The 24,670-nt window shown below is 42.0% G+C and overlaps 3 protein-coding genes across 6 annotated transcripts; 2 read left to right on the top strand and 1 right to left on the bottom strand.

Annotated features, from left to right (window-relative positions):
• The first annotated feature begins 2,003 nt into the window (after positions 1-2,003).
• Positions 2,004-5,648, top strand: pex11b (peroxisomal biogenesis factor 11 beta). Of its 3 annotated transcripts, none has more exons than XM_061665208.1 (4): positions 2,004-2,546; positions 2,853-2,988; positions 3,209-3,410; positions 3,602-5,648. In XM_061665208.1, exons 1-4 carry the CDS (start codon positions 2,430-2,432, stop codon positions 4,014-4,016), a joined length of 870 nt encoding a protein of 289 aa, XP_061521192.1. In that variant the 5' UTR covers positions 2,004-2,429; the 3' UTR covers positions 4,017-5,648. The 3 variants fall into 3 exon arrangements, with proteins under 3 accessions (XP_061521192.1, XP_061521194.1, XP_061521193.1); XM_061665210.1 differs by having other exon boundaries at positions 2,873-2,988; XM_061665209.1 differs by having other exon boundaries at positions 2,004-2,298; positions 2,873-2,988.
• Positions 4,734-12,858, bottom strand: ilf2 (interleukin enhancer binding factor 2). 2 transcript variants are annotated; one of them, XM_061665207.1, is made up of 15 exons: positions 12,764-12,858; positions 12,233-12,292; positions 11,977-12,019; positions 11,345-11,449; positions 11,156-11,233; positions 10,500-10,602; positions 7,124-7,189; positions 6,487-6,603; positions 6,328-6,406; positions 6,156-6,243; positions 5,731-5,792; positions 5,516-5,630; positions 5,237-5,327; positions 4,988-5,161; positions 4,734-4,895 (listed from the first exon to the last, which is right to left on the bottom strand). In XM_061665207.1, exons 1-14 carry the CDS (start codon positions 12,766-12,768, stop codon positions 4,995-4,997), a joined length of 1,179 nt encoding a protein of 392 aa, XP_061521191.1. In that variant the 5' UTR covers positions 12,769-12,858; the 3' UTR covers positions 4,734-4,895; positions 4,988-4,994. The 2 variants fall into 2 exon arrangements, with proteins under 2 accessions (XP_061521191.1, XP_061521190.1); XM_061665206.1 differs by having other exon boundaries at positions 4,734-5,161.
• Positions 12,859-13,572: 714 nt separating this feature from the next.
• On the top strand, positions 13,573-15,332 carry LOC133396151 (sclerostin domain-containing protein 1-like). The gene is made up of 2 exons (XM_061665636.1): positions 13,573-13,768; positions 14,929-15,332. Exons 1-2 carry the CDS (start codon positions 13,573-13,575, stop codon positions 15,330-15,332), a joined length of 600 nt encoding a protein of 199 aa, XP_061521620.1.
• Positions 15,333-24,670: the final 9,338 nt, after the last annotated feature.

Raw genomic sequence — 24,670 nt, forward strand, 5'->3', positions numbered from 1 at the left:
AGTTGGAGATATAACCAATATAAGCAAACAATTGCATAATTCGCATTAGGTCAAATGAATCAGTTCTTGTAATTTAATTAATTGTACATAAAGTATGTAAGTTGTCAAATAAATAGTAACATTTAAGGACCAGCCAGCAATTTCACGCAGATAAAATAATAGTAAAATAATGAAAGGAACTTTACCAACACTAAGTAGCCATACTGCACATTTCATCCAGACTGGTTGCACTTCGAAGCAGGAAACACACCAGAGTTCTACTCAACTGCTCTGCTAAGCATCGGAGCTGTAAGATTCTGTCGCGACTCTTCTTGACATGTCGTTGTGATTACTGCCAGACGAATACAAAAAATGGTACAGAACTCGTCCAAAGCTAAAAGTGCCACGTTGGTTACATTGTCGCTTGAACTTGGTCCAAATATAACACCAATTCGTGTTCTTGCAGTCACTCGAGGAGGTAATGGGTTGAGCTTTAGTCTGTTTGGAAATGAGCTGCTTTTCAAAGACGAGCCCACGAACATAATATGCATATTTGTGATTTGTGCCTTTTTGTTGTCGATCGTAGATGCACCAAAACACTGGATTGTAACACAGTTTGGTTTGTCTTCTCTTCTGTTACCATTCCTGTCGTTGCACGCCGTGATTTGGTTTTTATGACATCTTGTGGTTCCCTCAGGTATCCGAAATCATCAAATGTCAAACTGCTTTATAGAAATAGAACTATTAAGAGAGTACCCATTGTATCAGAGTCGTGTAATTTATTGCCTTAGTCTTTTGTGAGTGTAAAATATGACAAAGCTCATTTAAATCTCTAGCCCATATTCAGGGAAGTACTAGTCCTCCGCCAGTGAGCCAATGTATATCTCTTTTACTTTTTCCATTGCCATCAGATCACATTAATGTCACCATTCTCCTGTTTGTATTTGGGGAACAATGTCGGTGTAAAGTTGCAGTTTACAACTACTAAAACCAAGCTTAGGCGTCATCATGTACAGTACCTAAATGCTTTAAGGATTTTTGTATGCTCCACAATTCAAGGGAATCAGAACAATGTCCATGATAAAGTTTTTTAATTTATTTTATTCTGATTAACGGTTCTGTATTTTGTCTGTACATAATTTTCAATCCCCCCCACGCAAATGAACAGTGGCTTTTACGAGTACCTACCAACAAAATGATGGAAATGTTCACAATGTACGACTGCTGTTTCCCCCCCCCCCCTCCAATCAGAAAGGGCAATTCAGTACCTTCACTGAAGCGAAGGTTCTGTCATGGAAACCACACTGCACACAAAATGATTGATCCATGTGATGGTTTGATTGTGTTCCACTTGCATCTGTCTTCACTATAGTACTCTATATGTATCGGTATGAAATAAGTTGTAATAAAAACACCAATATTCCAACACAATTATAGTTTTTATTTTAATGTAGCTAGGCTACTGTATTGTGAACACACAAGATACAGTGATACATGAGCTTTGTTTTTAACAAAATGCCGAGACTGCCAGGTTTGTTGGAGCACTCTGCCTTAAGGATCAGTTGAGTAACAGTGTTGAAATTTCTTGCTATTGCTATCTCGTTGGTGAAAAACCTTATGGAAGAAGGTTGGGTCTTCATTATTTGGTGCATAAATGTTGGTAAACATTGTCTGTTCAATGGAAGATTTAATTGTTGTTCTTACGTATTTTCTTATCTATATTCTTTAAATTTAAGATGTTCATGTTATGAATTAGGGTGAGGTGAGTTTCTTGTTAAACACTGCATCACCCTTAAAGTTATCAGGTGGTCAAGGATGTTTTCCTTTTTACGGTGTGCTAATCTAATGTGACATTAATTAACATAATTGAGTTGAGTAACCTAATTTAAACGTTAATTTGAAGTTAACATCTTTCAGTTGGCCAGTTCCATGTGTTCCAGGCGATTCTCCTTGTTACCACTGGGGGGCAGTAGATCGATTTAAATGATGCTAACAGCGAGGAAGTAGTAGTTAAACGGATCCGGAAACGATGTGCAAGAGAGCATTTTAAGAATATGATGTATATTATTATTATTATTATTATATGTATTTGCGCCCTATTAAAGTGGTCAATTATTATAATGAATTTTTTTTTTAGTTTTTTTTATACAAGCGTGACCGTAATCAAGGCCTTCGCTGTTAGGAAGCCATTGCCATATATTGGCGCTCGGTAGCTAAAACTTCGTATAGCAACAGATCAGCGAGCAGGTGTTGGTACGCCGCAATGGACTCCTGGGTTCGGTTCAACTCGCAAAGCCAAGGCAAGGAAAGGATTATACGGTAATTTTATTCACTGCCTCGCTGTGTTTGTTACACGCTCAGTATCACTAAAGTGACTTGGAACACGGCGAGTTAGCAACTTGTCAAGAAGTGCTACTAGTTCGTGAACCTGGCAAAGACACTTTCAGCGCATGCTGACTGATGTCGACTACAGTGTGGACGATGATATGGAGGGCTCGGATGTTCTAACGTGTTATGAATACTTCCAGAAGACATTTACGACCGACTTCCATTCTTGTGGCTCGAAGGTGTGTGCAAGTCGGAACGCGCCATAGTTTCAGTAGTAAAGTCATAATTACAGTAAATGTGTGTGGGGAAAAAAAACCAACGCTATGTCACAAATCTAAAACAGTCCAAATCGGAAGGGGAAATAAATGTACGGTGGTAACCTGTGGTGACATACATTCGCATGGCACATATAGCCAACTATTCACACCTATGGGCAATTTAGTCTTCACTGAAGCTAACATGAATGTTTTGGGAATGTGGGAGGAAAACCAAAGCAAAAACAAACAAACAAAACCCTACCCAACCATGAAACATGTTGTGCATAGATTTGTTTGTTGCTTTACAGGGCTGCTCAATATGCCTGCACACTACTGGGCTACACACTGCACAAAGGTGGAGCAGGAGCAGAACTTCGCAGAACTGTTAGTCAACTGGAAGCACACATGAGCCTGACGAGAAAGTGTAAGTCAAATACAGTAGAAGCTCTACTGCAACTATTTATGTATCCAGTATTGTACGAAAAAAAAAAAGAAGTACACCTTCACTGTACTTAGGCAGTGATTCTTTAGCGTACCACCACACTTTGAGAATCATCACGCAAATGATGAGCTCCAAGTGCAACTTTCTAGTTGAATGCTTCCAAGTCATCCAGCGTGGTGAATGCGTCGTGCTTGTGTCTCAGTGCTGCGTCTGGGGAACTCGGTTGAGGCCGTGGAGGCAGCAAAGAGGGCTATCCATCTCTCTGACAGCATACTGAGGCTCTGTCTCACCGTCAGCCACCTCAACAGAGCAATGTACTTCGCCTGCGACAACGTCCTCTGGGCGGGGAAGACGGGCCTCATATCCAAACTGGACCAGCACAAATGGAGCCAGAGATCTTTTAAGTGAGTCCACATTTCAGTGACCAATGATTCCATATAATCTGTGTTGCCATGATATGGTGGAGCCGTTTGGTTTTCCATTGTACGGTTCGGTCCTATCAACTATGTACACATACCGAGCCATTTTTACAATGCTCATTGTGTTTCCTTTGTTGTCATTGTTTATAGTGTTTGTGTGTGGTTATATGTTGCAGGTACTACCTATTTGCTCTAATCCTCAACCTGACTCGAGATGTGTATGAGCTACACCTCCTCATGGAGCGAGAAGCACGCCACAGAGCGGCCAAATCTCCCCCCTCACATGACCCCGGCCCCGCCCTGATGGCCCCTGACCTGTCGTCCCCCTCGTCGCCAGCCGCCGCCGCTTCGGCCGCTCTGCCTTACCTGTCCACGTGGCTACACGGGCAGCTCCACCTTTTAGCGACGGTGCTGTACAGCAACCCGCCACTCCTGTTGGATCTGGTGAAGAACTCGTGCGACATCTTCATCCCGCTGGATCGCCTGGCCATTTACCCCACTGGGACGGGCTTTGTCGGTGCCTGTGGGCTGGCCTCCTCTTTGCTGTCCATCCTCACCGTTGTCCACCCTTGGCTTAAACTCAAGCCATGAAGCCACAGATGACTGAGAGGGTTGTCTGGTTTTAAGACGTGGATGATCAGCTCAGGCTCAGTGGCAGGTTGTGCATTTGGCACCTGGGCATTTAGTACAGACTGACCCGACTTAATCCACCTCTTAATACATCACAATTTTAGAAACCATCAAAAATGACTACAACAGCACGCAACTGTGCCCAGCACATTATCCGGAGCAGTTGCTTATTAAATGTATTGTGTGCGGTTCCCTACACATGCGTTCTGCTTGTTCAAGTTGGCTGTAACCAGTTTGGCTCTGACCAACCAATGAGAAGACAGAAAAATGTGGACATCATGAAGGGCAGCACCCTGGCCCTGCGACGACTAAATTGAAGTCCGAATCGTGAGACAGAGTTTGTTACATTGACCATATCGATTCTAAAGACCAAGGGCGAATTAGATTTACCTGGCAACACACAGAGGCTGAAATTTGATTGAACAAAACATATCTAGCATGTACTGGAGGTAGCGTAGTCAAGAGAAACAAGACAAACCCTTCAGGCATTTTAACTGATGTTCGGTTAACAATTTCATCTTGTCTTCATCAACATCTTTCACATTTGATTTAGTGGCTCCCCCATTTATCTGTTTGTGTTTTATTATTATTATTTTTTCTGCCTGTATACTATATTTACCATGTTGAGTGGACCATTTTTGGGATTAGGATTTTGCTTCCATTATGACAAGACTCAAAGACAATAAAAACAAGTTTAGTTCAGAATAACAGCTTCAAATAAAAAAACAACTTTTAGCCAATCCTTTTTTTTCTTGAACTTGTGATCGAAAATTGGAATCCTGCTGGTGTTTTTCTCCACGTGACAGCGGAGCAGCCCTCCTCAATAAGTTTAGCAAGGGACTGGAAAGAAGGGATCCAAAAAAAAAAACAAAAAAAAACTTTTCAGTTCATTAAGATGCAAATTAATTATTGAGAACAACAGCGAGCCATACATCCATGTCAATCCTGGGTCTCCATGCTGTCATCCTCTCCATCCCCTCCATCCCCTCCTTCCCCTCCTTCCTCCAGAGGCTCATCTTCCTCCTTCCTCTCAGGGGGTTTCTCATAGGCCTTTTCGGAAGGGGTCACTATCACCCCATCCCAAGTAGACATCTCGGTAGCCAGATCTGCAATAGTTATTGATACAATGATTACCTACCACCATGTTTGGGCGTGTATCTATCGTGCCCTATAGAACTTACAACTAGCATCTCCGTCCAGGCCGAGGATCTTCCTGAAACCGCCGTGTGACAGGACCCTCACCAGTGTCTGAGCTGTGAAGCACACCATGTCCTGCACAAATTACACAAATATATTAAGCTACAGGACCTTTTTTTCTTTTCCCAAATTTGATAGAAAAGACCAGATAGTAATCAAAAGTACCGGAGAGGTTTCCATGTTAGGAACCACACAAAGGGCTTGGTCATGGCAGGAATTTAACTCACAAGTCAAGGTTCTACTGTACAAATAAAGAGACCGACCTGCTGTTCCAGAGTCATGACTGTGTGCACTCGGAAGTTTCCACTCTCACAGGGGTCAGTGATACCCACCGAGCCGGGCAGGAAGAGACCGGCGGCCAACATCTGCAGGCAGCGCCTTCAAAACATTATGTAGGAACCAAACAATGGGGGGGGGGGGTGTTAATCCACAGTGTAACATGACAGTGTATGTGAAAAAGAAGTGAGCAGGAACTGACCTGTAGGCTACATTTAGAGACAGTGGCTGCCTGGATGGATTGTTCATCACTGCAGAGTGACCCTGGAATTAAAATATTAATACATATTAAAATAACCTGCACCAAGCGGCTCTTAATGTGGATGTGTGTGTGTCGCTCTCTCTCTAACAATATAGCATTTATTTAATCGAATTCGTTCATAAAATATGTGCTGACCAGCGTCTGAAGAGTCACATTGACCGGACACAGCGCCGTGCTGCCCGACAATGTCGAACGCTGGACACCCCCCCCCCCCCCCCCCCAATATCGAAACAATTTGTGTTACAGCCATAACGAGTCAGCGACCAGTAATTTCCATGACAAAATACGGACATTCAATAACATTTGACAGCTGTGCATATCATGTATGTGTGTGTGTGTGTGTGTCAACAGACTTGTGATCTTACCAGTAAATCCAAAATCCAAGGAGTCAGAGGCTCGAAGCCGGGGAAGCGCAGCCTGACGTCCTTCAGAAGGCGGATCAACACTTTAACCCTGAATATCAGGGAATGAGGCAACAGGTTTAGGTGAGGGTTTTTGGAGAATGACGAGTATCTGGAAAAGCAAAGGGGACCTCACGTGGATTGAGAAGCGTTTTCCTCAAACCAGCGGGCGTGGCGGATGGCGGCGAGGGCGCTCTGCAGTACCTTGATGTCCACTGCAGACGAAATAGTCATATAGTTAACAGACATGATGTGTGTTTTTATGCGTGTGTGTGCATGTGGGTGTGGCTAGTACAGTGTAGCTCTGGGTCCAGTTTGCGCAGGTTGGGAGGGACGGTGGTGATGAGGATCTTGACAGTAGCGTCCGCTGAGCTGATCTCAAAGCCCGTCTCATTGGTCAGCATGGACAGCACTGACACACACACACACACAAAAACAGTCAAATTGGTGGCCGGACACTGCACCGTACTGCGCGCCCCCCCCCCCCCCAAAAAAATATCTGGAACAATACCGCCGTGACGAGGCCGCTCTCAGTGATTTCCGTAACAAAATACGGACATTCCGTAACATTCGACAACTCTGCTTCCCTACCCTCACCTATAGTTACAAGCTGTGGGCCGTGACTGAAAGAACAAGATTGTGGATACAAGCGACCAAAATCAGTTTCCTCCACAGGGTGGCTGGACTCTCCACTCCATTAGAGATGGGGTGAAAAGGTGGGTCATTCAGGATGCGCTCAGAATCGAGCCGCATCCTGGACACACTGAAGACACTATGTCCCCCGGTTGGCTTGGGCACGTCTTACGATACCCCTGGAAGTGCTGCACAAAGTGGCTGGAGAAGGGGAACGGGAAGGTTCGCTGCTAAAGCTGCTGCCCCCGCGACCCTGACGTTGGATAAGCTTTACTAGGTTTAAAGTTCCTCAGTGGTACCTTCAGTAGGGTCCTGTGTGCGAAGAGTATCCACCACTTTGTTGCCCAGGGCTGCAACAGCCTCCACTAAAATACAAAAACACAGAATGATCAGACTTTAAGGAGACAATGTTTTTTTCTTTTGTACAAATTATTATAGCTCCCAGGTGTCTTAACATGCTCTTGTCAAAATATGTTAAGACACCTTGGATGTTGTAAAAATGCAGAATATATTAACATTCTGCTTTTATAGTGTCAAAACCGTTTTTTGTGTGTGTGTGGAAATGTTCAATTTTGAGCATCTTGTAAAATTTGCCAGATGTTGAAATACAGAATAGCTTTGATAATGCCACTGAAGCATCTACTTCCACCGGCATACACAAATTAGTTAATAAGGGAATTACACTATTACATTACAAGCAGCCTCTTAATAGAGTAAAACTGGATTCACATGTTGCGGCCACAAAATCCAGGGTCCGACATACTCAACATTTCCGCATGGCAATTATTGCTACGCAAAATTATTTTTGTACAGCAATTGCTGAGATTTGTGTAGCAACTTTTCAACACGCCGTTTTGGGCAGTAACTTGAATAATTAGTTCTAGTTTTATGCTTTTCTATCCTAGATTTCGATACAGTGGTGTGAAAAAGTGTTTGATTTCTTATTTTTCTGCATGTTTCTCAGACTTAAAATTGTCCCCTCATCCAATTTAAATATTAGTCAAAGACAACAAGTAAACAAAATGCAGTTTTTCAAGGTTTTGTATTAGGGAGAAGAAGAAAAAAAAAGTGATTGACCCCACTGTTAAAACATAACTGTGGTTTATCATACCAGAGTTCAATTTCTCTAGCCAAACCCATCTGGGTTCTGCAGCAGGTCAATGATCCAAAACACACCAGCAAGTCTATCTCTGAAAGGCTGAAGAAAAACAAAATGAAGACTTTGGAGTGGCCTGGTCAAAGTCCTGACCTGAATCCTATTGAGATTCTGTTGCATGGCCTTAAAAAGGCAATTCATGCTAAAAAAAAAAATTGTGGCTGAATTACAACAATTCTGCAAAAAATTCCAAAATTCCGCCGTAAGAGACTCATTGCAACTTGTCGCAAACGCGTGATTGTAGTTGTTGCTGCTAAGGGTGGCAGAAGATGGAAAACATTTGAGTGTGACAAACATGCAAAAAAAAAAAAAAAAAAATCAGTAAGGAGGCAAACACTTTCACACCACTGTATAGAGGCATATAAATTGGAAAAAACAACTAGTCTCATGTTTGTTGATCATGTCAATAAGAATGAGTTAGTTTTCGCTGGTTACCAGTCATTTTTACCATGCTTAACAATTCTAAGTGTACCGTAATTTGTCGTGTATAATGCGCACACGCAAAGTTGATTATTAATTATTCTGGTTAAGCACTTTATTTGAACGTGTAATACTTTTTTTTTTAAATTGACTTGCTCTTATTTTGGCGGCACGGTGGGTGACGGGTTAGAGCGTCTGCCTCACAGTTCTGAGGACCGGGGTTCAATCCCCGGACCCGCCTGTGTGGAGTTTGCGTGTTCTCCCCGTGCCTGCGTGGGTTTTCTCCGGGCACTCCGGTTTCCTCCCACATCCCAAAAAAATGCATGGTAGGTTAATTGAGACTCTAAATTGCCCGTAGGTGTGAATGTGAGTGCGAATGGTTGTGTGTTTGTATGTGCCCTGCGATTGGCTGGCAACCAGTTCAGGGTGTACCCCGCCGCCTGCCCGATTATAGCTGGGATAGGCTCCAGCACGCCCGCGACCCGAGTGAGGAGAAGCGGCTCAGAAAATGGATGGATGGATGCTCTTATTTTGAAATTCACAGCCTTACTTTTATTTGGTAAATGAGAAAACGCACAGTTGTGCTCATATGTTTGATTACCCAGGCAGAATTTGTAAGATGGGTAAATTTTTTTTTTTTTTTTTTTTTTAAAAAGGAAACATGAAGGGCTAGGCAAACCACATTTTATTTTAATGGGATTCAAATTAAACTGTCAAGCATTTCAGAAAAGCATTATCAATAAACAAAACATAACCATAAAGAAATGAATGATGGTTGTTCAGTCATATTTATTAAAAGATTATTTCACAAATTCTGCAAGGGTATGTAAACTTATGAGCACAACTGTACATACAGTATATGCAGTCATATTAGAATCAAAGTGTACACCTCATACCCTCTAGGTGGCGGTGACGTTCGAATGAAAGTGTACAGCTTTTTCATAACCTCTAGATGGCGGCATACATTTATAAAATGTGAATTCTCCCCCCCCCCATACCTATGTATAATGCGCACTATTGACTTTTGACAATTTTTTGGGGGGAAAAAAATGCACATACGAGAAATTACGGTACTTATTAAAATGAAAAGCCAACACTGCCAAATTACTGGAACTAAGCCAAATGAATATTAGCATTCACGGTTTAAGTAAATTAAAATGTCTTAGATTTCTTTATAAATTATAATTAATAGGATTAAGTTTTAAAATTAACTTGAATCAATTACATTGTATTAAGTACAACAGCAATCTAGGACCTTGTTGTTTGTAATTTCCACGGATTTAACAATAAATAAATAACTAAACCATACCGATGTATAGCTTGGCTTTCGATTTAGGGGACACTACGTCTGACCTTTGTGGTTATCCCCCCTAAGTAAGAAAACAAATAACACCTTAAGGCTGATCGGCTAGCTCTCTATCTTTGAGACTCCACGCACCATGAAGGCGTCACAAATCCTTCCGCCTTGTGCTATACACAACATAGTACCGTACAAGACACCACCGATTGAATTTACTTACCCGATCCTTCTCGCTGTGAGGAGGCCTAGCCCGTCCAATAGTAGTTGTGTTGATTTCAGATAATTTTGCAGGATTTTTATCCAAATCTACCGCCTTCTTGTGTGCATGCGGTTGTGTTTGTCAAATTTTTTTTTTTTTTTTTTTTAAGCTGGCTGCCTATAACGCTTTCCACAAACTAATTTCTGCAATATTTAATTACATTTGCATGCTGACGACAAAGGGAACGAACAATCCATTTCATCGACAGCACCCTCTTTGAATGTAAAATGAAAGCATGTTGGGCTTATTGTCCAGTTTTCAACCATTGGTGAGTTTCAGCATGTCGCATTTTATTGTCTGCTAGCTGCCATGAACTCCCTCTGACTTTTGACCAACCAATGATAGCGTAGCTGTTTTACCCCTGCTTGCTACAGTTGTCATTTTTGTGATCAACCCAGGCTCCCTTCGCCAAATTATGAGAAATAAATAAAAAAAAAAACATTACAAACGGATATTGTAGCGATGGAAATAAATAAATACATCACAAAAGAGCTCATTTTACGTAGCATTTGTTGATGTGATACCGGACCGTGCACTCACGTGTTGGAAGAATCTTGAGTATCACAACCAGGTCAGCAACATTGTGGCCACTTGTCATGGTACCCTTCTTGTAAGAGCCCACCTGACGCACCTCTTCAATTTGCTGCAAAGAAAGACACATTTCAGTAAATGACATGTTAACTACTTCACAATACTGGCTGCTTGAAGATTTGACACATTTGCAACGATGAAAACATGAGAGAGGCCCCTCACACCCCACTTTTCAAGGCGAATCCTCAAAATTATAAACTGGCGAGAAATTTCACAAACCAAAGGTTTGTAATCCCAGAACATCGCATTTGAAACCTGTAAAAACAATGTTCTCACTACTTTGCCACGAAAAACAAAAACTGGAAATTGCCGTGTTTTTGCCTTTGCCCATGTACAATCAATCACCCTACATTTTTGTTTTTTTTATACATAATCCCATAACATTATGTCATCACGCAGCACAATCGGTTACTGTCGTGCTTACCGGTTTTCATTGGCTAGTTTTATAATGACCCAGAAGTGTTTTTCATACAAATATATACTGTAATTATGCCTTTACAATTGCGTTGATTTTAGACTATGGCACGCTCAAACTGCAGTCAAGTTCACACCTAAAACTATTCTATAATTTTATAACAGTAAGAAGAATATTCATTATTACTCACCACTTCAAAGTTACCAGGTGCAACGATCAGATTATCAATGACGTTGTTGATCTTTGTGACCAGTGACAAGATGGAGGACTGCAAATGTAGACACAGCCCATTAAAACAAGGGTGCCGTCATGCAATTTAAATATGTTTTCACAACGGTAAGTCATAATGAATATTACAATCTTGTGAATCTCTACCGACCTGCTCTGTAGGCGAAGGACTCAAGTCTTGATTTCTCTTCAGCAAACACTCGCTGAACGCACTCTCATCAGGCGCAGGCTTCACTCTGGGGAAAGCCATCTCACACTGAGGAGAACAATTATTTATCTTAATGCAAACTACCCAAATGACACTTCCAATCAAGTAAAAAACCAAAAAAAAAAAAACAATGAAATACTGAAATGATACAGTTGTAAGTCAGGAAACTATGATGGCACTCGTGTTAAAAGGGGCTAAATGAATGAATTTACTAAGGTTTTCCAAATTTGTCTCGAATGTCCATGAGGCTTGAAGTCATTTTTACTAATGAGATCACTAATTTCACATGTTTGAGTCTAAGCTTTGAGAATAGTTATTGGGTCACTGCTCTATTCTTTTAGTTCTTAAACTGTTCAAAATGCATACTTAAAGCAGTAACTTGGGGTGGATTTATACTGCATGGTTCAAGTGACTTAATTCAGATTTTTTTTGCTCAAGTGGTGCAATTCGCACACGGCTCGGAAACTCACAATTAATTAACAATTGTAAAAATGAACTCATACAACTGCTGTTATGCTGTAAAATCAGATATGACATAATTGCCGTGTGACACAGTCAATATTTTATTTACTCACCACATAAAAATCGAACGGGATGTGTGGAACAAATGGACGATACCTAAACAGTGAAATGAAATGTACAAAGTAATGTATTACCGTAAACCCACAGGAAAATATCTAATGTAAACAATATAGGCTATGAAGTATAGTATGTGTGGGTATAATTATTACAGTGTGGTAGACAATCATTATATACTAAACTACAATCGATTTATGATCATATCTGCATCATTATCCATGATTAGCATAGCAACCAGGTGGCTCAACTCACCCCTGGACCATTCCTCCACGGGACCCAAAGCGGCCTCCTCGACCCCTGCCGCGGTCCCCTCTGAACACAAACATAAAAATATGCCCGACATGCTCGTCAAAGCCATTTTTTGGGGGGGGGGTTGTGGATTAATATAATAAACGGGACTCGAGTGAGTCATTCATTCATTCACTCACTCACTCACTCACTCACTCACTCACTCACGCAGGCAGCTAGCAGCTTGGCGAAGACATGTGCTAACAGATGAGCAAGTTCTTCATCTATATCTACCACGGAAGCGGAATTAAAATATAAACGGGTGCATTCAGACAAAGGAGCTAAATCGGACTCATGATGTAGAATACATCTTTAAAATAATACTAATTATCCTTTCTGAACATCACTGGCTAGTTTTAAGGCTAAGCTATCGACCGCACGACTGTGGGGCCAGGAGAACAATAGATTACTAAACCAATTAACATGTACCCCCTGTACATTACAGTCAATCACACAAGAATACAAGCTTTCAGCATCATTGGCTTATTTTCCTACCTCATTGCGTACGACGTTTTGGCAATCAATTGAACAAAAATTTGCAGGGGAATTGATAATAACCGCCTCTAAAGGATCGCCTACGATTTCCGCTTTCTTCTTCTGGGCTTTTATTACTGTCGGAAAGGCAACCATGGGAATGGGAAGCAATACTGCCACCGCCAGGTTTGGGCTGGTAAATGCGTACGGTCACTGAAAAACGTCACGTCAAATTTAGAGAATATTTTCCGTATTTAGTAATAATATTTAGCCACAAGACAGAATCTCTCTCTCTCTCTCTCTCTCTCTCTCTCTCAATATATATATATATATATAAGAGAGAGCGAGAGATTCTGTCTTGTGGCTAAATATTATATATATATATATATATATCTTATATCTTCTATATCTTCTATATCTATATCTATATCTTATATATATATATATATTGAGAGAGAGAGAGAGAGAGAGAGAGAGATTCTGTCTTGTGGCTATGGGCGGCACGGTAGCCGACTGGTTAGAGCGTCAGCATCACAGTCCTGAGGACCCGAGTTCAGTCCCCGGTACCGCCTGCGTGGAGTTCGGTTTCCTCCCACATCCCAAAAACATGCATTAATTGGAGACTCTAAATTGCCCGGAGGTGTGAATGTTGGCTGGCAACCAGTTTAGGGTGTACCCCGCCTCCTGCCCGATGACAGCTGGAATTCAAGTGCAGGCTGCAGGGCAGGTGGGTGTGCCTTGTTCATTCATAAAGTGGACTGAGGGGTATACATCTGTATATAAAAGCAGAAGCTGCATCAGGATCTCCCACATTGTCAGCCGCTGCAGTCATGACCCGCCCAACTAGTAGAGTCCAACTCCTTGCGCTCCTGCTAATCCTGAGCAGGAGTTGCGCCGCTTTCTCCAATGACGCCACAGAATCACTCAGTGCACAGCCGACCCACGCCACTCAGGACGAGCCACCTAATGAAGATACAAACCAAGCAAGGAATGGTGGGAGACAGCAGTCTAAACTAGTCAATAATGGTGAGTAATGCACCTTCACACACTGACAAATGTTATAGTTGGACTACTATATCTGTCATCCAGATTCAAATTCTCTGGGTACTTTATTTAGTATACCCCGCACAATCAAATGTGAGCAAATATTAAAAAAAAAAAACAGTTTACAAGATAACAATGCTCAGTTTTGAATGAAACTGTCAGAAAGGTTTGTGTTTGCGGTTGCAGTGTAATTGGCGGAAAGCGGCACTTGAAGCAAAAAGACTTGCTTGGGTGAAACTTTTATTTTGCAAAAGTACAATAAAAACCTTTTAAGGGCACCTCAAAATGCATGCAATCTCATGATGCAAGGAATACCTCTGCACCATTAGTGTAACGGGGAGAAAAGGAGAGAAACTCATGATGTGGCCTCTATCCTTCCCTGACCTTAACCCTGTTGAGAACCTACGGCGCAAAAGATTTATGTGGGTGGAAAGCTGTCGCAAAAGATCTATGAGGTTTGGAGGCAGTTCACATCCAAAACAGCAGCTGTAGTGGGCTACCAAGACATCCTGAAATTGAAGCAGAAAAACAAAAACAAAAACAAAAATAAAGAACAAACGTCAATGGATCTAAGACTGGTGACGCTGCTATGAAATAAGGGGTCCTATGTTAAAATGTAACTTAAGATGTTTTTGATTGAAATAGCTTTTGATTTCAGTCAATGACCTAATACTGAAAATTCAACATATGACTATTTTCAGTTCTTTAAAACATCTAAAATGTCTTCAAACTCTGTTGTACGTAATAATTTGGAAGTGTGCATTTGAAGTTTTTATTTTTCAAGAAAAACACTATCATTATGAGGTAGGTTCAAAATGATTCCACTTAGGCTGTAACAGCTGGCAAACTGAAAATTAGGCTGGGTGTCATTTCCATCGACTATTTAGAAAAATCAGAGAAAAATATCATTTGCATAATAATTTGGAAGGGAGTGTACGGTTTTGCTGTGGCGTGGAATTACACTGCACCACACTGAGCACGACAGTGCTTCTTATATTTTCACCCTAAAATGTAACAAAATAAGATTGCCAAAATAGACTTCTTCCTATGATGCAGGGAAATTCTACACCGCCGCAGATTTTAATCATAATAATGAACATATTGTTCCATGAATGTTGACCAATTCATTTCCCGTGCCCCAGGACCAGACCAAAGCCAGGTGGGCTGCAGGGAGTTGAGATCAACCAAGTACATTTCAGATGGCCAGTGCACCAGCATCAACCCCATTAAAGAGCTGGTCTGCGCCGGGGAGTGTCTGCCGGCTCACCTGCTCCCCAACTGGATTGGCGGGGGTTACACCGGGAGGTACTGGAGCCGGAGAGAGACCCAGGAGTGGCGTTGCGTCACCGACCGAACCCGGACCCAGCGCATCTGGCTCCAGTGTCAGGACGGCAGCACCAGGACCTACAAGATAACAGTGGTGACCTCCTGCAAGTGCAAACGGTACTCCAGACTACAGAATGACTCAGGACACAAGGACACTTCAGTCCACAGCGGCAAACAGAAGAGAAAACACAAGATCAGGGATCAACTCCCTGAGGAATAAATCAGACTAAACTAATGCAGCTACAAAAGAAATCACCCTTCTCCATTCTAAAGATGTACATTTAATAAATACGTGAGTGTAAGTGGTGCAGGTTTAGTCTACACACTTTTATCTGCATTCCCCTCAAAGTGACCTAGAGTGTAAATGACTGTGTGTGTATTTAGATCATACAGTATGTGCTAGATTAGTTTAAAAAAAAAAAAAAACTAAATTTGTCTGAGAAATATAGTACTGTAATGATATAGAAATAGAATCTCACTAAATAGAACATAGACCTCACTTTTTTTTTTTTTTTTTTTTTTTTAAAAAGAACATTAGTGACACATACAGTACCACAGTAGTATATTTTTATTTCTTTGTTCATACGTTCGTTAGTTAGCAGGCTTCTTGCTGTTGGTTCATGGAGGATACGGAACAGCCGGCCAGTGTCATTATAAATCTGGGGCGTGGACTGCTTCAGTGATGCCATATTGACTTAATCGGTGAAAATATCCCACTTTTTATTTCTAAAAGTATTCTAGCTGAACGTATAAAGCAATAATGCATAACTTAAAGATTGTCGTCTGAGAAATACATTTGTCAGCTGTTGTAATTTTGCTTCTTGTCTGCTTTTTTTCTGAGTAAATAGTGTGTAATTTATTTTTTGATACATGAAGAACATGCATGTAAAGTGCCTTTCAGAAGTTTGTCTGAAATAAAGAGTTGAATAAGAAGTCGTAGTGTTTGTTATAGAATGCTGCAGGCATACTGTACCAGCCAGACCTAACCCTATAAACAGGAACAAACTAATAACAGAGGCATTAGTCGAGTGATGAAACGCTCTTTTCACCAGATGTCATACTTTGTTTTGTGAAGGGAATACCTTCACCTTCAGACTAGCGGAGCGGCTCATTCCAGCTGCGGCAACATGTTAAGAGACTTCATTGTCTCGTGCAGCCTCTCATTTTTCTAACTCTGAAAGCTGTGGGTGATGGTGCACGGTGAATAGAATCACCTGCGCCGGATAGCAACAGGATGTTTGCATTACCTGCACGGGGGGCGGGGGGGAGCATTGTGATTTCTTTGTTGCAGATGTGAAGCACAAATGTTGAAGTAGATAATCACTCAAAGAGATTTGATTTTAGAACAAAAAACAATGACACTTGAAGCAGCCTAACATTTGGAGCCAAAATAGATGCTTTGTTATAATTGACCTTCATATTATATTGTGTATACAGTAAGTATAAAGGCACTCAGTAGATTGTACACCGCCTCCAAGGTTGAAAGATTGCAGCCCGCATATCAACACAACAACAACAATGAATCCTGGCAAAGACCATTTTAAAAACCAATCTTTTTATCCACAAACTAAGGAAAGATTGTGATTTTCATCAACGTGGGCTCGATGAATAACATACAGGACTGTAAGAACTTTGGGGGCAGGTGGTAATAGCCAGTGATGCTGGTATCGCGTTACAAAGTGAGGTCTATCTATCTATCTATCTATCTATCTATCTATCTATCTATCTATCTATCTATCTATCTATCTATCTATCTATCTATCTATCTATCTATCTATCTATCTATCTATCTATCTATCTATCTGTCTATCTGTCTGTCTGTCTGTCTGTCTGTCTGTCTGTCTGTCTGTCTGTCTGTCTATCTATCTATCTATCTATCTATCTATCTATCTATCTATCTATCTATCTATCTATCTATCTATCTATCTATCTATCTATCTATCTATCTATCTATCTATCTATCTATCTATCTAATATTGTTCGCACATTTTTCGCCCCAAGGTTTAACTCAGAAATGGAATATTTTTGCCAATTTGGCAGGCCGGTCTGCGCCAAGCTGGGCATTTCGGCGCAGCAATGTTGTGCTCCTGGAGATGCGCCTTGCGGCGCGACAAATTGGTGGCAGAAAGTGAGTCGAAACATGCGCCTGCTGAGACCACGTCTAACTTTTGGTGCAGCTGGTCTGGAGTTTGGTGAGTCAGATTGGGGCAAAGGCAGACAGATTCTGAGGTCCACGGGCATGTGTGGTTGCTGTCAGATGTATTACATTCATAAATATGAGAAAAATGGGCATTAAACGTTTTCGTTATCACCAGCTCATTGTGTATTTAATAAGGGCAGCCACTCACGTTATCTGTCGCCACACCGGCCAAGAGCTCTGTCAATACACGGATCGCTGCGATTACGCATCGTCCTCTTCCGTATAGAGATGTCTCCACTCTAGACTGTGAGTCCGCCGCAATTAAGGGAGCTGCTTTGGTTGGACAGGTTGAAGTTGTCTGTGATCATGGCCACAGCAGTGCAGATGTCCCTCCGGGGTGCGCTCGACCCCGAAACCGACACTGGGTCTAACCCACATTCACGCAGAATTACGCTACGCACCATGTAAGATTCAAGCCAGTCACGAAAATAGAGTCCTGCGTCTTTATTCTAGCAAAGTACGAATACAAGTGCTACTGGCGAGTAGGTAGAACAATAAATATACAAAGTACAAAAGAAAAGAATAATAAACAAATCACTACAGACAAGTAGTAAAATGAGCTAACAATCAAGTGCAAACAAACGACTAAATGAGGAAGGCGTGGGACAAGAAAGACCACTAGGAAAATGCCAGAGCTCGCGGTAAGAAAACAAGGAGCACAACATCCAACTAGGAGCAAAATCGGAGCGAGAGGGATAAAGTGAGGTGAACAGAGGCATGAACGTGCTGCACGGCTGGCACTCTCTAGCCCCGCCTACACCTCACCCGCATGTGGCAAGACTTTGGGCTCTCGCATCGGCCTGCACAGCGACATGGCTCTGCACTGTCGCAGCACACCTTAAAATCAACCATCCATCCATCCATTTTCTGAGCCGCTTCTCCTCACTAGGGTCGCGGGCGTGCTGGAGCCTATCCCAGCTGTCATCGGGCAGGAGGCGGGGTACACCCTGAACTGGTCGCCAGCCAATCGCAGGGCACATAGAAACAAACAACCATTCACACTCACATTCACACCTACGGGCAATTTAGAGTCTCCAATGAATGCATGTTTTTGGGATGTGGGAGGAAAACGGAGTGCCCGGAGAAAACCCACGTAGGCACGGGGAGAACATGCAAATTCCACACAGGCGGGGCCGGGGATTGAACCCCGCTCCTCAGAACTGTCAAACCCAAATGTTTACAGGAAACACAAAGGTGAAGTAAAGGTATTGGCCTCACTGTTCCAATACTGTTGGAGTGGAGTTTAGGTACTACCTCAATTTCTCAGGCCGAATACTCCTAAAATATCTAAAATAATGAAGCTTCATGGACAACGGAATCAAAACATATCTCTCATTTTCACATGAGGTGAAGGTAATTAGTCATGAAATATTAGTCTAATATTGCCAGAATGACATGCTTCTTATAAAAGCCTTTTATTTTATATTTTCATGATTAAGTAGTCTCCTTTTCAGAATCTGTTCATCAAAGACAGGATGTAAGCCACATCAAAAAGCCACCGAAGTTGCTCTTCTGCAACACAAAGTCAAAACCAAAATAGAATCATACAAAGGCCTGTTTTGTTATGTGGTCAATGGCTTTAAATAGTCATCGTGGAGTGCCTGAGCTCGCTCCTGCAGACACGCCTGTTACACAGCAGCTGCAGCTACAATGATGGAAAAATCCTCAACCAACAAACGACACTAGGGTGCGTCTTGGCCATGTCTTTGCCATATTATGGAGGATCTCAGTTATCTCACAACCCCAATTCCAATGAAGTTGGAATGTTGTGTTAAACATAAATAAAAACAGAATACAATGATTTGCAAATCATGTTCGACCTATATTTAATTCGAATACACTACGAAGACAAAATATTTAATGTTCAAACTGATAAACTTCATTGCTTTTAGCAAATAATCATTAAGTTAGAATTTTATGGCAGAATGTGTCTTGCTGAAATAAGCAGGGGCGTCCATGAAAAAGACGTTGCTTGGATGGCAGCATATGTTTCTTCAAAACCTGTATGTACCTTTCAGCATTAATGGTGCCGTCACAGATGTGTAAGTTATCCATGCCATTGGCACTAACACCGCCCCATACCATCACAGATGCTGGCTTTTGAACCTTGTGTCCATAACAGTCCGGATGGTTCTTCTCCTCTTTTGCCCGGAGGACACGACGTCCACAATTTCCAAAAACAACTTAAAATGTGGACTCGTCGGACCGCGGAACACTTTTCCACTTTGCATCAGTCCATCTTAGATGAGCTCGGGCCCAGACAAGCCGGCGGCGTTTCTGGGTGTTGTTGAGAAATGGCTTTTGCTTTGCATAGAATAATATCAAGTTGCACTTACGAATGTAGCGCCGAACTATATTTACTGACATTGGTTTTCTGAAGTGTTCCTGAGCTCGTGTGGTAATAGCCTTGACACATTGGTGTCGGCTTTTGATGCAGTGCCACCTGAGGGATCGAAGGTCACGGGCATTCAATGTTGGTCTTCGGCCTTGTCGCTTGCATGCAGTGATTTCTCCAGATTGTCTGAACCTTTTGATTATATTATGGCACCGTAGATGATGAAATCGCTAAATTTCTTGCAATTGTACGTTGAGGAACATTGTCCTTAAACTGTTTGACTATTTTCTCACGCACTTGTTCACAAAGAGGTGACCCTCGCCCCATCTTTGCTTGTGAATGACTGAGCAATTCAGGGAAGCTCCTTTTCCACCCAATCATGGCCCCCACCTGTTCCCAATTAGCCTGTTCACCTGTGGGATGTTCCAAACAGGTGTTTGATGAGCATTCCTCAACGTTCTCAGTCTTTTTCGCCACCTGTCCCAGCTTTTATGGAACGTGTTGCAGCCATAAAATTCCAAGTGAATGATTATTTGCTCAAAAGAATAATGTTTATCAGTTTGAACATTAAATATCTTGTCTTTGTAGTGTATTCAATTCAATATAGGTTGAACATGATTTGCAAATCGTTGTATTTTGTTTTGATTTATGTTTAACACAACGTCCCAACTTCATTGGAATTGGGGTTGTAAATATTGTAAATGAAGGTCAGGGAGGCTCCACAGAGGAGCTTTAATTGAGGAAACACTCATTTTAACAAACTTGTCTTTGCCGGAAGGAGTTTGCTTGGATCAGGAGGTATCTTTGAGGTCACAAACAGACTGTTAGGGTTGGTGACATTGTCTCTGATCTAATTACCTTAAAAAAGGGGTCCCACAGTGGTCACTTCTCTTTCTTTTATATTTAAATAACATCTGGTATAAATCAAATGACTTCCAGAATCGTATGTATGTCGATGATACAATATTGTGCTTCTGTGCTCCCACTCTTGAGGCTGTTTTTTTTTTTCCCCCTTGCAGCATGCTCTCACTGATTCCAAATTATTATTATATGGTAGAAAAACTCAAGCAATTATTTTGATAGATTGATTGATTCTATACAAATGGGCATATACTGTACCCGCTATACTGTAATTCAGTTTAAATATGCAATAATTTGTTGCATTTATATTTTACTTGCATCCGTATTTACCTCTGAGCTTAATTGTAATTACACTGTTTAATAGTTACGACACTATGTAATTAAGATGTAATGTTATTCAATAAGGGGAGTGACTACCATGGCTGCCTCACAGTCAAGAGGTTCTGTGTTAGAATCTCAGTGGAGGCATTCCTGTGTGGAGTTTGAATGTTCTCCCCGGTACGACTTCCTCCCCCATTCTACAATAAAAAGCAGGTTACTTGAAGACTCTAAATTGTCCATAGGTGCATAGGTGTATCAAGCCCATTTCCCAATCCCTGCACTCCTAAAATCTAAGAGATCCCCAAAAATGATTTAAACTGTATGTCAGTTTTACACGACATAGAAAAGTGTAAAACCACAGTACTTGGTTGGAAACGTAATATTCTAACAAAGAAAAGTTGTTTCTACCAGATAAAACATGTGATAATGCATACTGTATGTACCATTTATTAGCATCATTTCATTACTTTACTTTCGTGAAGGCTAAACCTTCCCAATAGTTGAAGTGTGCAATTATACCTGTAATGTGTCGGGGGAGTGCGTGTGAGAACTGTTCCAGAGACACAATTCATCGCATCATCAAAAATAATGAGAGCAAAAGTCCATAAAAGTAGAGGTAAGACTGAGGTGGCCCATTACAGCACACATTAAGGATACAGGGTTTCCTATCCACGAGGCTGACTTATTGTAATATACCCGCTATCCCTGCAGACAAGAGCAGAAAACAACAGCGCTGTTTGTTCCTCATCAGGTATTAGGTGGCAACACACAGAAAGCTCAAAGTGCATGTGATAGCCTTGTTACTGACGATGATCTCATCCTTCTATGTGCTCTTGAATTTCAGTTAAAAACAAGACACAACATGATGCCCATAGGACTCAGTATCGATACGTAGTAGCAATATGTCTTTATTATGTTTTACTTTTTTAAATGTACTTTTTAATGTCAACGGTCCCTCTGTAAGAGGTTCCAAACCTGTATAAGGTAGCACTGTAGAAAATCATTTTGTGAAAGTTGTCAATAACTAAAATCAGCTGTCACAACATAAAATATGAAAATGTAAATATTGTTAAATAACATTTATTGATATTCATAACAGCAATACAAATTGTTCAACGTATTACCGTATTTTTCGGACTATCAATCGCAGGGTTTTTTTTTTCATAGTTTGGCCAGGGGTGCGATTTATACTCCGGAGCGATTTATATGTAAAATTATTAACACATTTTTATATATAATTTGGAGTGACACTGATGGTTAGGTAAACTTGTTAGCATGTTCTTTATGCTATAGTTATCTGAATAACTGTTAATATGGTACGTTACCATACCAGGCACGTTCTCAGTTCGTTGTTTATGCGTCATGTAACCTTAGCTGAATGTGTTACGTTAGCATACCGTACACATATTCAGCCTGTTGTTCTCAATTCTATTTTTTATTGCCTTTCAAGATGAAATGTCTGTTCTTGGTGTTGGATTTTATTAAATACATTTCCCCCAAAAATGCAACTTATACTCCAGTGCGACTTATGTATGTTTGTTCCTTTTTTATTATGCATTTTTTGGCTGGTGCGACTTATACTCCGGAGCGACTTATAGTCCGGAATATACAGTAATTAGACAGTAGAAAACATGTTTTCTACTGTCGGAGACATTCCATCCAACCATTTTTCTAAACCACTTGTCCCAACATGCGTGTTTTGGAATGCGGGAGTACCCGGAGAAAACCCATACAAGTACAGGGGAAACATGCAAACTCAACACAGAAAGTCCTAAGCAGAGATTCAAACCCATGACGTTTCCACTGTAAGATATGAATCAGAATCAGATCAGAATCATCTTTATCAGTTTTGATTTTCCATTGCAGTCAGAGTTTGTCCTTTTTTGTAGCAGCCCCAAACCAGACTGTGATGGAGGAACACAGGACTGATTCGATGACCGCTGTGTAGAACTGACTCAGCAGCTCCCGTGGCAGGCCGTGCTTCCTCAGAAGCCGCAGGAAGTACATCCTCTGCTGGGCCTTTTTGAGGACGGAGTTGATGTTGATCGCCCACTTCAGGTCCTGAGAGACTGTAATTCCCAGGAACTTGAAGGCCTCAACGGTTGACACAAGGCAGCTGGATAGCGTGAGGGGCAGCTGTGACGAAGGATGCCTCCTGTAGTCCACGATCATCTCTACAGTCTTGAGCGTGTTCCGCTCCAGGTTGTGTCGGCCGCACCACAGGTCCAGCCGCTCCGCTTCCTGTCGATATGCTGACTCGTCACCGTCCTTGATGAGGACGATGACAGTGGTTTCATCTGCAAACTTCAGGAGTTTGACAGTCGGGTGCGTTGAGGTGCAGTCGTTTGTGTAGAGAGAGAAGAGCAGCGGAGAGAGGACACAACCTTGGGGCGCCCCAGTGCTGATGCTGCGTGTGGATGATGTGGTCTCCCCCAGCCTCACCTGCTATTTCCTGCCCACCAGGAAGCTATAAATCCACTGGCAGATGGCAGGTGAGACGCTGAGCTGGAGAAGCTTGGAGGAAAGGAGTTCAAGGATGATGGTGTTGAATGCTGAGCTGAAGTCCACGAACAGGATCCTCGCGTAGGTCCCTGCACTGTCGAGGTGTTCTAGGATGAAGTGCAGTCCCATGTTGACTGCAACAGCCGCAGACCTGTTCGCTCGGTAGGCAAACTGCAGGGGGTCCAGCAGGGGAACTGTGACGCTCTTGAGACGTTCAAAGGACTTCATGACCACAGATGTCAAGGCCACAGGCCTGTAGTTATTTAGACCCGAGATTGTAGATTTTTGGTGGAGCGTTTGAAACAGGATAGTACTTCGCACAGTTCCAGAGATCTAATGAAGATCTGTGTGAAGACTGGAGCGAGCTGGTACGCACAGACTTTGAGGCAGGATGGGGACACATGGTCTGGGCCTGCCGCTTTGTTAATCTTTTGTTGTTTGGAGATGCGTCTCACATCCTGTTTGTGGATGGTTCACTGACAATATTCAGTCAAAATACACAAAGATTCTCTGTGGTTGGATGACTAGATTTTGGCGTGGGTTCTGTCTCATACAAATGCGGCTTAAAGCTTTTGATGCCATGGCGACCGGTGACGGCACTAGGGCAACGAATTGACTTTGGCACTATATTTAGCATTTTTCCAAACCTGCAAGTATCAATTTCTCAAAAAAGGGATACTAAACAGATCTAGCAACTTTTCGGGTGTTATCAGAGACTTTGGGGTACTCCAGAACAGGAAATGTTCCCCACTCCATGTCTAGACTGCAAATATCTTGCTGGATGCATGCATGTCGTGGAGACACCACCAAACACAAATTACCTCACATCCTCATTGACAACTTAGCCAAACATACCTTTTGGTCTTGACATAACACTGCTTCTGTGTAGCCGGACAATGGCCAGCATAGCTACCAATACGTGTAAACTAGCTGAAATGTGCTTGTTTTGTGATGTGTTAAAAAGCTGGAGTACCAGGAGAAAACGGGGAACATATACAAAGATGACACTGGAATCCCTGAGCTGAGATTTGAACTGAGGACCTCTTGACTGTGAGGCAGATGTGCTTACCATTTCATCCATCCATCCATCCATCCATCCATCCATTTTCTGAGCCGCTTCTCCTCACTAGGGTCGCGGGCGTGCTGGAGCCTATCCCATCTATCATCGGGCAGGAGGCGGGGTACACCCTGAACTGGTTGCCAGCCAATCGCAGGGCACATACAAACAAACAACCATTCGCACTCACATTCACACAATTCACGCAATTTAGAGTTGTCAATTAACCTACCACGCATGTTTTTGGGATGTGGGAGGAAACCGGAGTGCCCGGAGAAACCC

Source organism: Phycodurus eques, chromosome 20 (genome assembly GCF_024500275.1).
Source record: "Phycodurus eques isolate BA_2022a chromosome 20, UOR_Pequ_1.1, whole genome shotgun sequence".
NCBI classification, from domain to species: Eukaryota; Metazoa; Chordata; class Actinopteri; order Syngnathiformes; family Syngnathidae; genus Phycodurus; species Phycodurus eques.

Excerpts from the sequence above, each read along its gene's own strand:
- ilf2 (XM_061665207.1), bottom strand. Across the intron at positions 6,407-6,486 it reads ACTGGACCCAGAGCTACACT|TGGACATCAAGGTACTGCAG; the intron begins GTACTAGCCACA and ends TTTCGTCTGCAG. Across the intron at positions 5,631-5,730 it reads TCTCTAAATGTAGCCTACAG|GCGCTGCCTGCAGATGTTGG; the intron begins GTCAGTTCCTGC and ends AATGTTTTGAAG.
- LOC133396151 (XM_061665636.1), top strand. The coding sequence starts at position 13,573 with ATGACCCGCCCAACTAGTAGAGTCCAACTCCTTGCGCTCCTGCTAATC. Across the intron at positions 13,769-14,928 it reads GTCTAAACTAGTCAATAATG|GACCAGACCAAAGCCAGGTG; the intron begins GTGAGTAATGCA and ends CCCGTGCCCCAG.
- pex11b (XM_061665208.1), top strand. The coding sequence starts at position 2,430 with ATGCTGACTGATGTCGACTACAGTGTGGACGATGATATGGAGGGCTCG. Across the intron at positions 2,547-2,852 it reads TCCATTCTTGTGGCTCGAAG|ATTTGTTTGTTGCTTTACAG; the intron begins GTGTGTGCAAGT and ends TGTTGTGCATAG. Across the intron at positions 3,411-3,601 it reads TGGAGCCAGAGATCTTTTAA|GTACTACCTATTTGCTCTAA; the intron begins GTGAGTCCACAT and ends TATATGTTGCAG.